Source organism: Drosophila takahashii, chromosome 2L (genome assembly GCF_030179915.1).
Source record: "Drosophila takahashii strain IR98-3 E-12201 chromosome 2L, DtakHiC1v2, whole genome shotgun sequence".
Taxonomy (NCBI): domain Eukaryota; kingdom Metazoa; phylum Arthropoda; class Insecta; order Diptera; family Drosophilidae; genus Drosophila; species Drosophila takahashii.
In genome coordinates this window covers 13,141,384-13,155,705 of record NC_091678.1, presented here as the reverse complement: position 1 = coordinate 13,155,705, position 14,322 = coordinate 13,141,384, and the positions used below count along the sequence as shown (strand labels likewise).

At 42.7% G+C, this 14,322-nt stretch overlaps 3 protein-coding genes across 3 annotated transcripts; 2 read left to right on the top strand and 1 right to left on the bottom strand.

Moving 5' to 3' along the window:
• Positions 1–765: 765 nt before the first annotated feature.
• LOC108069217 (dnaJ homolog subfamily C member 28) lies at positions 766–2,172 on the top strand. Its single transcript, XM_017159216.3, has 2 exons — positions 766–1,081; positions 1,139–2,172. Exons 1-2 carry the CDS (start codon positions 995–997, stop codon positions 2,129–2,131), a joined length of 1,080 nt encoding a protein of 359 aa, XP_017014705.2. The 5' UTR covers positions 766–994; the 3' UTR covers positions 2,132–2,172.
• Positions 2,173–2,576: 404 nt separating this feature from the next.
• On the bottom strand, positions 2,577–13,443 carry Gart (trifunctional purine biosynthetic protein adenosine-3 Gart). Its single transcript, XM_017159215.3, has 7 exons — positions 13,041–13,443; positions 8,186–8,433; positions 7,475–8,124; positions 7,191–7,416; positions 6,219–6,634; positions 4,682–5,734; positions 2,577–4,046 (listed from the first exon to the last, which is right to left on the bottom strand). The coding sequence occupies exons 1-7, from the start codon at positions 13,215–13,217 to the stop codon at positions 2,761–2,763; spliced, it is 4,056 nt and encodes a 1,351-aa protein (XP_017014704.2). The 5' UTR covers positions 13,218–13,443; the 3' UTR covers positions 2,577–2,760.
• Pcp (Pupal cuticle protein) lies at positions 10,741–11,576 on the top strand. Its single transcript, XM_070212740.1, has 2 exons — positions 10,741–10,914; positions 10,968–11,576. Exons 1-2 carry the CDS (start codon positions 10,741–10,743, stop codon positions 11,517–11,519), a joined length of 726 nt encoding a protein of 241 aa, XP_070068841.1. The 3' UTR covers positions 11,520–11,576.
• Positions 13,444–14,322: the final 879 nt, after the last annotated feature.

Below are 14,322 nucleotides of genomic sequence, written 5' to 3'. Positions count from 1 at the left end.
GACAATATTACCTACATAGAACAAACTTTAATGTTCAGTTTATGTAGAGCATGAATTGTGTTTTGAATTGCAAATGAGTTTTGCTTACCCGCCGATTTGGTCATCGCCAGACTTTAATTGCATCTAGTAAGTGTGGAAATTGGCCGTTGGATTTGGGTTAGGCATTCATTGAGAGCAAACACGCATAAACTTAGCAAATAAGAACCAACTAAAATTATCACGCTTCAAAATTTAGCCAAGCACACATTCATCATTACCTGCGCATTTGGATTGAGAGATCGTTTTCCTGACTGAAATTGTTCTTAATTTTAATTGCATTGCTTTTTGTTTCTTCCAGCTTACACATTCTCCTGTTTAATTGGGTCACCAGATTCACTTTCTTATTTGATTTTCATCCACAAAACAGCATGGAATACATTATCTAAAATTTACAACTAATTAAACATAATAATAAATCAACTAAATTATAATTTTGACCGTAATAAAGTAAATGGGAAGAAATATTCTTAGGGCCGTTTTCTCGTCCGTCTCTTAAATTTAAAGGAAATTTCAAACACTGTTTTCTCATACGATTTTAAGGTTTTAACTCAACTTTAAATTTAACAAACGGACAAGAAAACGACCCTTAATTCAGTAAGCAATTTCTTTTATTAAATCTGCAGTTTAATTTTGTAATTACTGTCAGGCATGAAAAAGTCAAAATGAGAAATAAATATATATATCCTCTTTTTGAAATCTCTTTCAAGTTTATAAAATTCTTTTTGAATTACAACGGCTAAACAATTTTACGCAGCCCTGAGTATTACCATCTTTCTAAAAATACTAAAAACAAAATATTTCTTATACTGCAGTATATTACGCACACACGTACACACCGAACAGCTGATCAGCTCGAAAACATAAACAAAAGTTAATAATAGTAGGAATGCATTGAACGTCAGTCTAACAAATTCAAAGGACGCTCTAAAATTCATTTAAATAAAAGCGGTGAAAAATGTGGCTGGTAGGAAATCTGTTTGGTGGATCCACAGCCATCAGATTCACTCGTTTTCTGCACCTCAAACGCAAGGAGGTTTATTTGGTAAGTCTAAACTTTCCTAGATTAACCATTATGCAATCTAACACCTCTTTTCACTAGGAATGCTTTCGCATCCTGGGCGTTCACGAGTCGGCCGACCAGAACACAGTGCGCCACGCCTACTTAGATCTCGTGAAGCGGGTTCATCCGGATTCGGGATGCGAGGAGGCCAGTGCCGAGCGCTTCCAGCAGGTGGACGAGGCCTTCCGCGTCCTGCAGGAGAAGTTCGCCAAGGGAAGGCGCAACATCCAGGAGGACGAGGAGGAGGCCATGGAGTTCGACATCAAGCACACGGCTCCGCAGCACCGGCAATATCTGTCCAACGAGGGCATCGGCATGGGTAATCCCTTCCAGCGGCAGAAACAATACCAGCAGGTGCGCGCCATGAAGGCGCAGGAACGCGTTTTGGAGCACCGCATCGATAAGGCGGCTGCTGGGGAGAAGACTTTAATGTCCAAGGGCGGCAATCACTTTCGCAAGCACGCCATCAAGACCAAGTACGGCATCGATCGCGTGGTCGAGGATCTCATCCAGGAGGCCATGTCCAAGGGTGACTTTAATAATCTCAACGGATCAGGAAAGCCCTTATCTGCAGCTCAGTCGCAGAATCCCTATCTGGACTTCACCACCCACAAGCTAAACAAAATCATGCTAGACAACGGCTTCACGCCGGAATGGATCAGCCTTGGCAAGGACATACGCGATGCAGTCGCCGAGCTAAAGATAAAGTTGCGCCAGGAGCGCATATACTACGGTGAATGGCCACTGCAGCGGCAAGAAGATTTAACTGCTTGGCAAAGGTTTACCCAGCAGCAACAGGAGAATGTCAAACAGCTAAACAAGCTCATTGACAAGTACAATCTGATTGTGCCCATTCTGGAGAATCAGTTCTTTCGCCTGCAGCTTGACAGGATGGCCGAACCCATATTTAAGGATCCGCAATTGCAGCGTAATGTTGTGAGACCCGAAGTGAGAGCTAAGGATAGGAGCCATGTGGAAAATCAGGGGAGTACTAGTACCAGTCTATTTTCCCTGATAAGCAAACTATTGTAGAGCAAAATGTGTGATTGTCGATTTGTGATATTAGAAATAGATTAATGTATAAAAAAACGGTGTGACTAAAATCTATATGACAATGATAAGGGAAAATATTAATGTGTAAAAAGAGGTGTGATTAATATCTGTATGGCAATGATAAGGAAAGTCACTAAATAGTTGGAATTCTTTGATGCTTACCGGTTTTTGTAGTAATTTGAGAATTTAACTATAAGATCAGTTTCTTGGAAGTAAATCAACGACTTCTTTGACTGCGACTGCCGACTTTTTCAGAAGCAGCAGCAAAACACTGGTTATCTTAATAAAATTGATGGAAAATTATATCAATCATAATTTCAAAGATTTCAAGCCCTTTTCTGATTCTTTAAAAGATAAAAGGTTTAACCTATTTTGTATTAAATATTTATTTATTTAAAACAAGTGCAGTCTTAGCCTATAAAAACTATAGCATAGCTTATTATAGTAGAATTTATATAAAAGTTCGAGGTTGTTATTAAAGTTAATTCGTCTTGGCAAGCCCTCTAATTGGGAGAAGTATACACATGTATGTTGTATAGATAGTTTCATCCGTGTAATATCCATTAATTTAAAAACCTTTAAGGTTGTAAAAACCAATTATAAGCCGCTCACTGGCTTCCTTCGGGAGCAAGTCGAGCTGCTCCGCTGGCCAAAAGCCCCAAAGCCCTGGGAAAAGCCCAATGCTCCGCCTTGTGGATGCGTTGCGTCAACGAGTCCTCATCGTCACCGGGCAAAATGGGAACTGCGGCCTGAACCAGGATCGCTCCCGTGTCCACGCCCTCGTCCACGAAGTGAACGGTGCAGCCGGACTCCTTTTCGCCCGCCTCCAAGGCCTGCCGCTGGACATGCAGACCCGGATACTTGGGCAGCAGCGATGGATGGATGTTGACGAGGCGCCCGCGCCATTCCCGGACAAATGGAGCACTCAGGACTCGCATGAAGCCGGCCAGGCAAATCAAATCCACGCGAGCAGCCTTCAAATTTCGGCTCAGTTCCGCATCGTAGACCTCGCGACTGGCGAAATCCTTGTGGGAGATGACCAAAGAAGGTACACCAGCTTTGGTGGCTCGCTCCAGACCCAGGACACCCGGCTTGTTGCTGATGACCAGCACTATCTCGGCATGAATACCCTGCGCCGAATCCCGCGTGGCATCTATCAGTGCCTGCAGATTGCTGCCGGTTCCCGAGATGAGGACAGCAACTCGCTTTCGCGGCACGGATAGAATCTTCTGGGTTCTGGTTAAGGAGGCCTCAAAGTTCTGAACCACCACCTGCGGCTTCTTGGGATCCTTGCGGGCCAACACCTCGCCGACGACCGCAGCTCGTTGTGGATAACGCAGCTCCTTGAGGACACTTTCGACTTCCGTGGGAGCCACAACCAGAATCATTCCCAAGCCACAGTTGTAGGTGCGCTGCAGCTCAGTGGAACTGATATTTCCGGCCGATGCCAGCCAGGCAAAAACGGGCGGCAGCTGGAATAGGTTGGCATCCAGGCGCACGGCCAAATCCTTGCGCAACACTCGCGGTATATTCTCACTCAGCCCTCCGCCGGTGATGTGGGCCAGCGCCTTGATGCCGTGATTTCCGCGGGACAGCAAAGTGGACAATGCCTGCACATAGATCTTGGTGGGCACCAGCAGCTCCTCGCCCAGTGTCTTCTCGCTGAAGGGCGCCTTGTCCTGCAGGCCCAGACCCACTCGCTTGAGAACGGCGTGGACCAAGCTGAACCCATTGCTGTGGACACCCGATGAAGGTAAGCCGATGAGCACATCTCCTGGCTGTACCTCCTCCAAGAGGGGCAGGATACCGGAGCGTTCTGCTATGCCCAAGGCGAAGCCAGCCAGATCATAGACCTGTGGACCGTACAACAGCGGCAGAGCAGCACTGTGCGAAGCTGGAGGGGATTAGAAAGAGGATAATGTCAAATGAAGTAAGTAAAATTCTTTCAGAAAGTATCATATCATCTTAAGACTTTTTATACCCGTTACTCGTAAAGTAAAGGGTTATGTTGTATTCGTGCAAAAGTATTTACCATGGAGAAGGAAGCGTTTCCGACCCTATAAAGTATATATATTTTTGATCAGGGTCACTAACCGAGTCAATATAGCCATGTCCGTCTGTCTGTCCGTCCGTATGATCGCTGAGATCTTGGAAACTACAAAAGCTAGAATGTTGGGATTACCTACACATATTCTTGGGCTTCCTACGCAAGGCAAGTTTATTTTAACCGAGCGTCACGAGCCCTCTTACGCCCACAATCGCCCACAAATGTGTCTGGCGCCCACATGTTTAAAGATTTTGGAGAAGTTTAAATGCAATTTTGTTGTGTTTAATTATACCTATCGAAATGTAGAAGAAATTTTTCAAATCGCACCATTCGTTAAAAAGTTATGCCCGATCAAAGATTTATACTCCAATTTCTTCGCACTCTCTTTAGCTTAGTAGCGGGTATCTGATAGTCGGGGCACCCGACTATAGTGTTCTCTCTTGTTTGATCCTTTTATATTGTTTTACTTGAACCTTACTTACCAATGAAACTGCTGTTGGCCTGTCGTGCTCCCTCCAGGACACCGGAATGGACCTCCTTGGCCAACTCCTCCTGCCATTGGCCGCAGGCATAGTAGCTGGAGAAGCTAAGAGGTTCAGCTCCATTGCAGAGAATGTCATTGACGCACATGGCCACCAGATCGGTGCCCACGCTAGAGTTGCGATTCGTTTGCTGCGCTATTTTCAGCTTGGTGCCCACGCCATCGGTGCCCAGGATGAGAATAGGATCCTTGTAGTGGCTGGGAACGCGGGTGAGCCGACGTCCAGCTGCGTTTTCAAAGGAATCTTCACGGGGAGCCTTTAAATCCAGATGGTTGGGCAATTCCTTGAGCTCCTCGGGCAACTCGCGTTCACCAAGACCACCGAATGGGGAGGCAACCTTCTGCAGTTGCTCCACAAAGTTGCGCACCTGAACGACGGGAGAAGCACTATCCTTCGTTTTCCTCTGCAGGACACCCAGCACTTTGGCACCCGGCAGGGATGTTCGCCACAGTTGACTGGACTGGGGAAGAATCAACACCATGCCAATGCCACAGTTGTGCCGCTCCAGGAGACTCTGAGCACTCAGCTTTAGCTTTCCTGCCAGCCAGCCAAATATTTTGGGCACTGGCACTGCACCGAAATCCAGCGTCGTCTCGAATCCTTCAGGCAGAAGGCGACGGACATCGTTTAACAATCCATGTGTAACATGAACCACCGACTTGATCTCTTCGCCCCTCTGAAGATGCGGCAGCAGCTGCTGGACATACAGACGAGTGGGCGTGGCCAGGACATGGGCCAAGGACAGACCATCCTCGCCACCATCGACAGGAGAACACTGCTTGAGATTTACTTTGGCGGCGGCCAACTGGGTGAGTATCTCATTGAAGCCGGCGCAATGGAGTCCAGACGATGGCAGACCCACGAGCAGATCACCCGGCTGGTAAAGATCGAAGCGGGGCAGGAGCCGAGACTGCTCCACGATTCCCACGCAATAGCCAGCCATGTCATGTTGACCGGGTGCATATAGAGAGGGCATCTCGGCAGTTTCGCCACCTGAGAAACAAGAAAATAAATGTATAAATTTAAAAGGAGATTCGGACTAGAGCCCTGCGTGAAATATTCAATTTTTGTTTTATCATAGTATGCCAATTCTATGTGAAATAAATTGAATGTTTTTCTAATTCATTTCGAATTGAATGAATCATTTTTATGAATTTTTTGAATTTGCCAGATTTTTTAAAGAACAAGATGTGGAAAATTTTTAGGAAATCAATGTTAACTGCATAGTAAATAAAATTCACAAAATTATGGCCCTTTCTTCTTCAAAAGAAATTGTCGTTTGAATTATTTCGGAATTCCTGCCATTCAATTCTATTTAACTTAAAATTCAAATTCATTCAATTCTATTAAACCCAAAATTCTAATTAATTCATTCATATAAAACAAAAATTTCAAAATAATTCATTAAATCCAAATAAAAAATGCAAATAAATTTATGCAGGGCTCTAATTCGAATTCATACCCCAAGAATTCTTACCCACTAAAGCGCACCGGGCATCTCGGCAGCCATCGGCCATTCCCTTGACCAACTGGGCGGCCAACGGGACGTGCAACTTGCCACAGGCAATGTAGTCCAGAAAAGCCACTGGTTCGGCTCCAAGTTCCAGGAGATCGTTGGCCGCCAGGGCGAAGAGGTCGTAGCCAACATTCTCGTACAGTTCGTGCTCCAAAGCGAGATGGATCTTGGCCCCCACTCCCTGAGTGGCCTCCGCAATAACTGGCTCCTTGTAGTTGAGCTCCTTCAGACGGAACAGTCCACCGAACCCACCCAAACCACCTAGGACGCCCGGTCGCTGGGTGCCACGGGACAAGGGCTTGATGCGCTGCACGAGAGCATCGCCAGCATCGATATCCACTCCACTATCCTTGTAACTCAACCCCGGGGATGCAGCTCTAAATTGAAGTAATAAAGTATAGAATATTATACAAGTTTATCAGGAAGTCAGAAATAACAGGACCTGAACTGTGATATAAATTCTGGAAAGAGGAAAAAACATCTATAGACTGCATAGGTCTAAATTTAAAAGATTCAGAGTTGCTTTGGTCAAAATCAAAATTTAAAAAAAAATAGATTAATATGGTATTTTAGCTATGTTTATAAAATTACTATGTAACCTTTATAAAATTGTATTTAACCAATGTCTAGAACATTTAAAAAACTGTTCATAGCAATTATAATATTGATTAGACTTTCTTAGACATTTTTCCACAGTATTATAAATAGCTATTTTGATCTTCGTTATAATAATTATGATCTTAAGTTCTTGCAGGTCGAGTCTAAAGCCAAACAACCAGTTAAAGCTTGAATCTTAATTTCGACAAGAAATTTAAGAAGGTTTACTTTTATCAATTCTACAAATGAATAAATTTTATTGCAATATTTTCTGTCTTCCAAACTATCCATGCTTTATTTGAAATGGGTCTTGATAGATGATTCACGTGTAATTACATTTTGAATGCCTTCTGGGCGATGTCCGTTCTGTACTGAGCTCCCGAGCCGGAAAAAGTGATGCTGCCAGCTAATTTGGTGGCCTTGGCGGCGGCCTCCTTCAAGCTGACGTCCAGAGCAATTGCGATGAGCACCCGACCGCCGTTGGTGAGGGCTTCCTTTTTTTGATTCACGGCCAGGCCGCTGTGGAAAACCAATTGAGTGGGTGAATTTTCAGCCGGAAGTCCTGCAGGCAAATATATAAACTATGAAGAAAAATTTATAAGAGTAGCCATAAACCATACCCGTAATGAGGCATCCCTTGGTGGAGGTCTCTGGATAGCCAGCGCTGGCTAGGATCACACCCACGGCACTGACTCCCTGGCGCCACTGCAGTGCGATCTTGTCCAGCTGTCCGCTGCAACAGGCCTGCATCACCTCGAAGAGATCGCTTTCGAGCAGCGGCAGTATCACCTGGGTTTCGGGATCTCCGAAGCGGCAGTTGAACTCCAGGACGCGAGGACCATCGCGTGTAAGCATGAGACCCGCATAGAGGACACCCTGGTAGGTGATACGCTCCTTGATCAGACCCTGCACTGCCCTCTCCAGCACGGCTTTTTGGACCAGTTCCAGGGCTGGCTGGCTGATCAGTGGACAGGGGCAGTAGGCGCCCATGCCTCCGGTATTCGGACCCGAATCGCCGTTGCCCAAACGCTTGTGATCCTGCGCCGGCAGCATGGCCCGCACACTCTTGCCATCGGTGAAGGCCAACACGGAGACCTCTTCGCCCTCCAGCAGCTCCTCCACCACCAGAGTGGCCCCCGCCTGTCCGTACTTCAGCTGTCCCAGGATCTCGTCCACCGCCTGGCAGGCTTCCTCTACATTGGCGGCCACCACCACGCCTTTACCAGCTGCCAGTCCAGCAGCCTTGACCACCAGAGCTGGATATGGAGCACTGTAGGATGGATACTGACATGACTTTCACCCCAAACATTTTCGCAGATTTAAACCTATACCTTTTAATGAAGGTTTTAGCCTTTTCCGTGTCCGTGAAGCTCTCGTAACGCGCCGTTGGAATGCCATGGCGCAGCATAAAGTCCTTGGCCCACTTTTTGTCCGCCTCGATTTGGGCACCCTGCTTGCCGGGTCCAAAGCAGGCGATTCCCTCCTTCTGCAGCACATCGCCCAGTCCCAAGGCCAAGGGATCTTCGGGTCCCACGACCACTAGGTTTATCTGGTTTTCCTTACTCCATTTGGCAATGGCCTAAAAAATACAAAAAGCAAAAAATTAAAATATTAAAATAAAGATAATCTTATAAAATTAAATTTATCAAGAAATTCCAAATATATTTTGCTAAGTGATTCATAACTCCATAACGAATTTAATAAAAATTCATTTAGATTATTCGAGACCATTCATAACAATAAAAATCCCGGCCAGCCTGTTGTGATGAAATATAATCAAATAACCGTTGTTTAAATTTGCGAAGCTAAAATCAAATTACTTAATTGACTTCGAAAGCGTAATTAGAATTGATACACTGATGAAATTGCTTTTTAAAATATATTTTAACTTTTTTTAATGATTTAAATAAAGAATCTTGGAAATTGCATTAAAAGGCAGCCCGTTGTGATGAAATATAATTAAATAACCGTTGTTTGAATTTGCAAAGCTAAAATCAAATTACTTAATTGACATCGAAAGCGCAATTACAATTGATACACAGATGAAATTTGTTATGAAAATATTTTTATATTCATTATCTTGAAAATAGCAATAAAATGCAATCTAAATTTTGAGATCATAATTGGTCTTTCCCATCAAACCGGGTCACGATCGTCCGCCACTTTTTGGGCTCCCCATTGTTTATGGGTTGTTTTGGTTTTGGTTTTTTGTAACCACATTCCAGGTGGAAGATAACACTCCTCTAAGTACTCAACCGGTTCCATTGTCAATTTGTCGCCAAAATGCAAAATGCCTTCCTAATTGTTTTGCCATTAAACTGGGTCTGCGGGTGCATTGTCTTCGCATTTGGCGGATGGATGGAAGATCAACTGACTCAGGCGCCAGCTATGTGAGCCATGTCAACAAACCAAGTTAATCCCAGCTCGATCGCTGGTCCGGTTTCAAAGTTGTCGTCCGGTGATATCGTTACTCAGCTCTAATTCGAATTGGCGCCAACGCAGATTCGGATTACCCCGCATTGGTGAAACGCGTCGGGAGATTGCACTTGACTGCGTTCCAGACCATTTAGCACCTGGGAGACTCATCCCGATTTCCTGACCCCCGATTCCCCATCCGGTTCGTTAGTGTTTCCCAGGGTTCAAGAACGTTCACAGACACACACGGAATGACGTTTTTATTGAGCTATTTGGCTTTCCAAATTAAGAGCGATTTAGCGAACCCGACCAAGGTTTTAATTTCCCGTAACCCGAAGGTTGAGAACAGCTTATGACAGATGGAGCAAGAGCGAAGAAAAATAAAGAAAGATCAACAACTTTTTTTATTATATTCTATATATATGTTTTAACTCGCATTCTCCGACTGGCTATTCCCAAATTTGGTTAGAACGTTTTCGTCTTTATGCTTTACAGAGTGCGCTCATGATTTACTATATTATATGCAAATTAAGTGCGGGAGAATGGGACCTCGAGATCTCGAGGGGGCGGTGAGGTTGGAAAAGAATGTTGCCACATTTGTTGGCGGATAAGTAAGGAATTAGATACGCTTTGCTGAATTAGTCGGACGGGTTTTCGAAATCACCAAACAAAAAAAAAAGAAGTATCTTCTGACGGGAGATAGCTGGGATGAAGCAGGAAATTTCGTCTACGTTTCTGCCAGGTGATTGAATTATATGCTTGATGATAAACCTCCTGCAAAGATCATTTATCAGAATAACTATGCTGAGCTTAATGATCAAACTATGCAATTTCTAAGAATAACTATGCAAATAAAGAGAACGAAGAATGTAGCAGATCAAGTAAGTTTAAGAAGTAATTAAGCTTCATTATACCTAAAATGCCAAATTTGACTTTTAAGCTGTAAAGTAATAAAAGCGTTCCTTTAATTGGAAAGTCATTTCCTTTCGACTTATTTGAACTTTAGAAACAAACAAAGTATTAAAGATATCTTGCAGATATAGAATATCTTACATAATACAATGGTAATTTCAATAAAACCTATCTATATGGTTCAGATCTATCAATCAGTCAAAAGTAACATTCCATTTACAGATCTTAACCACATCTGCAATAATATTTTTACGACAGTTCAACGATCGCCATGGTATTTAGAGTTCCTTGAGAATGTAAGCCAAGCAAGGCAATATGGGACTTTCAAGATCAGCCACAATACATATCAAATTGTAAGTGCCCCAACCTTCGAGTAGGGCATTTAATTTTTACTCTTCTTTCCGTTTTGCTGGATTTTACCATCCCACACTTTAGGAATTGCAACTGGCGGCGACGACGACAAATAACGTCGTTGATACCTATATAAAATAATACTTATAAGAAATAAAATCATATTATTTATGACTGACTAAGGCAGCCAACAGCGATGATGTAGATGATGAAGAAGACGATCATGACGAGCGGAGATGGAGACGGCGGCTCGGAACTGGGTTTCCGAGGCGAAATATTGCCAAAAATCCGCTGGCGAGCGGATGGATATAAAAACGAAAGCGTCCGAGAGGCAGACAAGCAGTTTAGAACCAAACTCGAACGCGACATCATGTATTTGCTTGTAAGCTCAGCCTCTTCTGGGATTTTCGCGAAAATGGATTATAATCGCTCATATTTCTACAGGTGAATTTCATAATTGCGCTGGCCGTAATGCAGGTGCAGGCGGGCTCCTCCTATATCCCCGATTCGGATCGGAACACACGGACTCTCCAGAACGAACTGCAGGTGGAACGGGATGGCAATTACCGGTATGCCTACGAGACCTCCAATGGAATTTCCGTCTCCCAAGCGGGATTGGGTGGCGTCTCCGTCCAGGGTGGCAATAGTTACACCTCACCCGAGGGCAATGTGATTAGTGTTAACTATGTGGCCGATGAATTTGGCTATCATCCCGTGGGCGCACATATTCCCCAGGTTCCGGACTACATTCTTCGCGCCCTGGAGTACATTAGAACGCATCCGTACCAGATCAAGAATTACTATACGGGCGAACTCAAGACCGTGGAACACGATGCGGCTGCCTTTAACGTGTACACGAGGAATATCCAGGAAGCAACGACCCCAAGATCCCGACCGAGCACCACTCCAAAAACCATATACCTCACCCATCCGCCCACGACTACGTTGCGACCTCTGCGACAAAGACGAGGCGCCCTGAAGCACTGATGATCGATGGATGAGCATTGTTTTTTTGGCGGGGAAGGGGCTGGTCTCTTAGGAATCAACCAGGCGAATCTGTGAATTTTTGATCTAAACAATTAATTAAGCCACGAGCAATAAATAGAAGTGCTAAGCAAACGTAAGCTAAAGTGTAAAACGACAACAAAAGATTTCTATTGTTATACGATCTGTTGACTTGTCTTCTGGAGCTCATAGATCACGACATAAACATTTTTGGGTATTTGATGGGGATCGATTTATTTGAAATGTTTGATATATATATGGCGCAATTGATTACTAGCCGTTGAGATCGCAAATCAAAGGCATCCAGTTAATTTAGGTATAATGACAAAAACTTTTTATTTAAAAAAACAAATTTGAATGGTAAAATCCAATTTAATTATTAATTTCCATTATCTGAAGAATACATTCAACATTCATTCTTATTGCCGCGGCTACTTGCTTTAATTAATTAACCCAAATGAATTAGATAAAGCTTTTAAACTGGTTTCTATGTCAGATCACTTTCAGCTGTGGTAATGTTTCTGCTATTCCATTAATAAACCATTTAAAATTTTTTTTTTGGGTTGCAGCGGTAACGATTTTACCTTCATAATCAGCATTAAAAACGTATTTTTTTTTATAACTTGTGTACCTATTGATTTTTGATACGCACTTAAGTTGTTGCCCATTTAAAAACAATTTTTTTTAAAATCCTAATTACAAAAAAACAAGATTAAATTGTTTTAATTAGAGATATCTTAATTTTTTACAAATTTTTGTCGAGTTTTTCTGTTATACTTCTAAAGCACTTTTTGTTTATATTTAAAAAACTGTTTATTGCTATTGTCAATGATATGTAAATATTAACTATATATTTGATGGCCTACCTAATTATTTCGAAGTTTCTCATAATCCGGATAAATCAAAGAACCTAAGAAACGTGGATAACATTATTTCAAAAAATCATACACAATTAAATAACAAAAAATGGAAACTATTTGAACCTTAATAAAACAACACAGCCATAATAATGAAAAGAATGTAATAAATCATATTTTCCAAATCTACATAATTATACAAATGTAATAAGCACTAATTTAAATATTTCCGTGCAACATTGAGCAAGATTACACGAGAAGATTTGCACTACGCGACTCGCTTATCAGCAGCACTTGCACTCGCAACCCCCATGGCCCGCCGAAGGGTTAAGGCACAGCGACTATCAGAGATTGGATGCAATAAAGCGCTTTTCCAGAGTCTCGATTACAGATTTATGGCTCCGCTTAGCATAAAAGTTCTCGGCCAGCATGCAGTACATATTTTACCATGATCAGAAGCCATAAAAGCGAATCAGTGTGGCAATAAAACGAAACCAAACGAATTAAATGCCGAAAAATCCACAAGATGTTTTGCTAAATCTGCACCAGCAGCCACCCAATTAACCCACACACACACACTCTCGCCATTCTGAGTAACTTTAAGCCTCCGCCGAAGGTCAATCCAAGGTCGGGATATCGGACCTACCTCGAAATCCTTAGGATCCAATGTCTGGGCCTCCAGATTCTGGCACTTCGCCACCTGTTGAATGCCATGGCTTCCGGGCAATGCGTATATTTTGGACACTTTCGGGGATTGCGATAGTTTCCAGCAAATCGCGTGCTCCCGACCGCCGCTGCCAATTATCAGAACGCGATGCGACATATTTTTGGCACTTTAAAAGCAACAAGAACTACGCTAATCACGTTTTCCAAGCAATAATATTACTTTATTAACGCTCGCCCACGTGTTGAGCTTGGCGATCCCAGAGAGAGAGTAAGAGCGAGAGCGAGCACACGCGATTGTATATGTTTCGGCTCTTCAAGCGACTTTCGGATTATAAACCGCTCGGTTCGACGCCTCTTTTTCAACTAAAGTCTGGAATCGAAGTTGAAAATACTAGGCCTAGGTGGAAATACGTAGTATGTGTGTATGTTTGTCATAGCCTCCCGATGTGCGATTATGTTTGTGTTCAGGTTCCAGGGGCTGATAAGAGCGGTTCCAGTGGGATGATTGCATTTTTTTTGTATACACAGGAAAAATAATCAGGTTCTTTAATAAATGGGTAAATGGATGATACCATATGATTTCAGTTGTGCATTCAAAATGTTAAATATAAGTTTTCCAAGTTCCAAAAACATTTTAATTATAATCATAAATATATATTATAATTTTTTAACCGGTTTTTCTTTCTGTGTACCGCACTGTTTGTTGTTTTCCAGCAAAGCGACTGTAAAAGTTGCGAATAAATAACAAAAACACGATGATAGCCTTTCGGGACCCCAAAAATCAACGCTCGCTGGGGGTAAATGTAACTGTAACTCAAATTGCATTGCTTATCAAGAGCATTTTTTAAATGCAAATGATCATCAGAAAGATCTGGAATTTTTCCTCTTATGTTTGTTTTTTGTCATTTGTTTTATGATACTTAATAGAACAGCTGTTTGATAAAAGCTATATATATATATATATCTAGATTAAAAGCTTGAAGCTTTTTGACACCCCTCAAAAAAAGGTAACTCCACCGTTAAATTTAGAAGAAATTGAGGTTTTTTAAATTGATAAAACTTGGAACAGAATCCTTATAAAAAAAAGAGGTTCTTAATTAGTCAAGCGTATAAAACTCCTACGAAATATTGTTATTAAAAACGCACCATTGTCCATACTTAATAAGGTCGAAAACGAGTACGAATCAACATCCGCTGATTAATTAGGTATTGAAAAGCAGCAGGCAATAAACAAGATCAGATCTTGAGCTCGGTAATTTGAG

Bases quoted from the DNA above. Each gene is read 5' to 3' on its own strand.
- LOC108069217 (XM_017159216.3), top strand. From the start codon at position 995: ATGTGGCTGGTAGGAAATCTGTTTGGTGGATCCACAGCCATCAGATTC. The intron at 1,082-1,138 runs GTAAGTCTAAAC...TCTTTTCACTAG, and splicing joins AACGCAAGGAGGTTTATTTG to GAATGCTTTCGCATCCTGGG.
- Pcp (XM_070212740.1), top strand. From the start codon at position 10,741: ATGAAGAAGACGATCATGACGAGCGGAGATGGAGACGGCGGCTCGGAA. The intron at 10,915-10,967 runs GTAAGCTCAGCC...TAATCGCTCATA, and splicing joins GCGACATCATGTATTTGCTT to TTTCTACAGGTGAATTTCAT.
- Gart (XM_017159215.3), bottom strand. From the start codon at position 13,217: ATGTCGCATCGCGTTCTGATAATTGGCAGCGGCGGTCGGGAGCACGCG. The intron at 7,417-7,474 runs GTATGGTTTATG...ATTTGCCTGCAG, and splicing joins CAAGGGATGCCTCATTACGG to GACTTCCGGCTGAAAATTCA. The intron at 5,735-6,218 runs GTAAGAATTCTT...CTTGTTTCTCAG, and splicing joins TGCCCGGTGCGCTTTAGTGG to GTGGCGAAACTGCCGAGATG.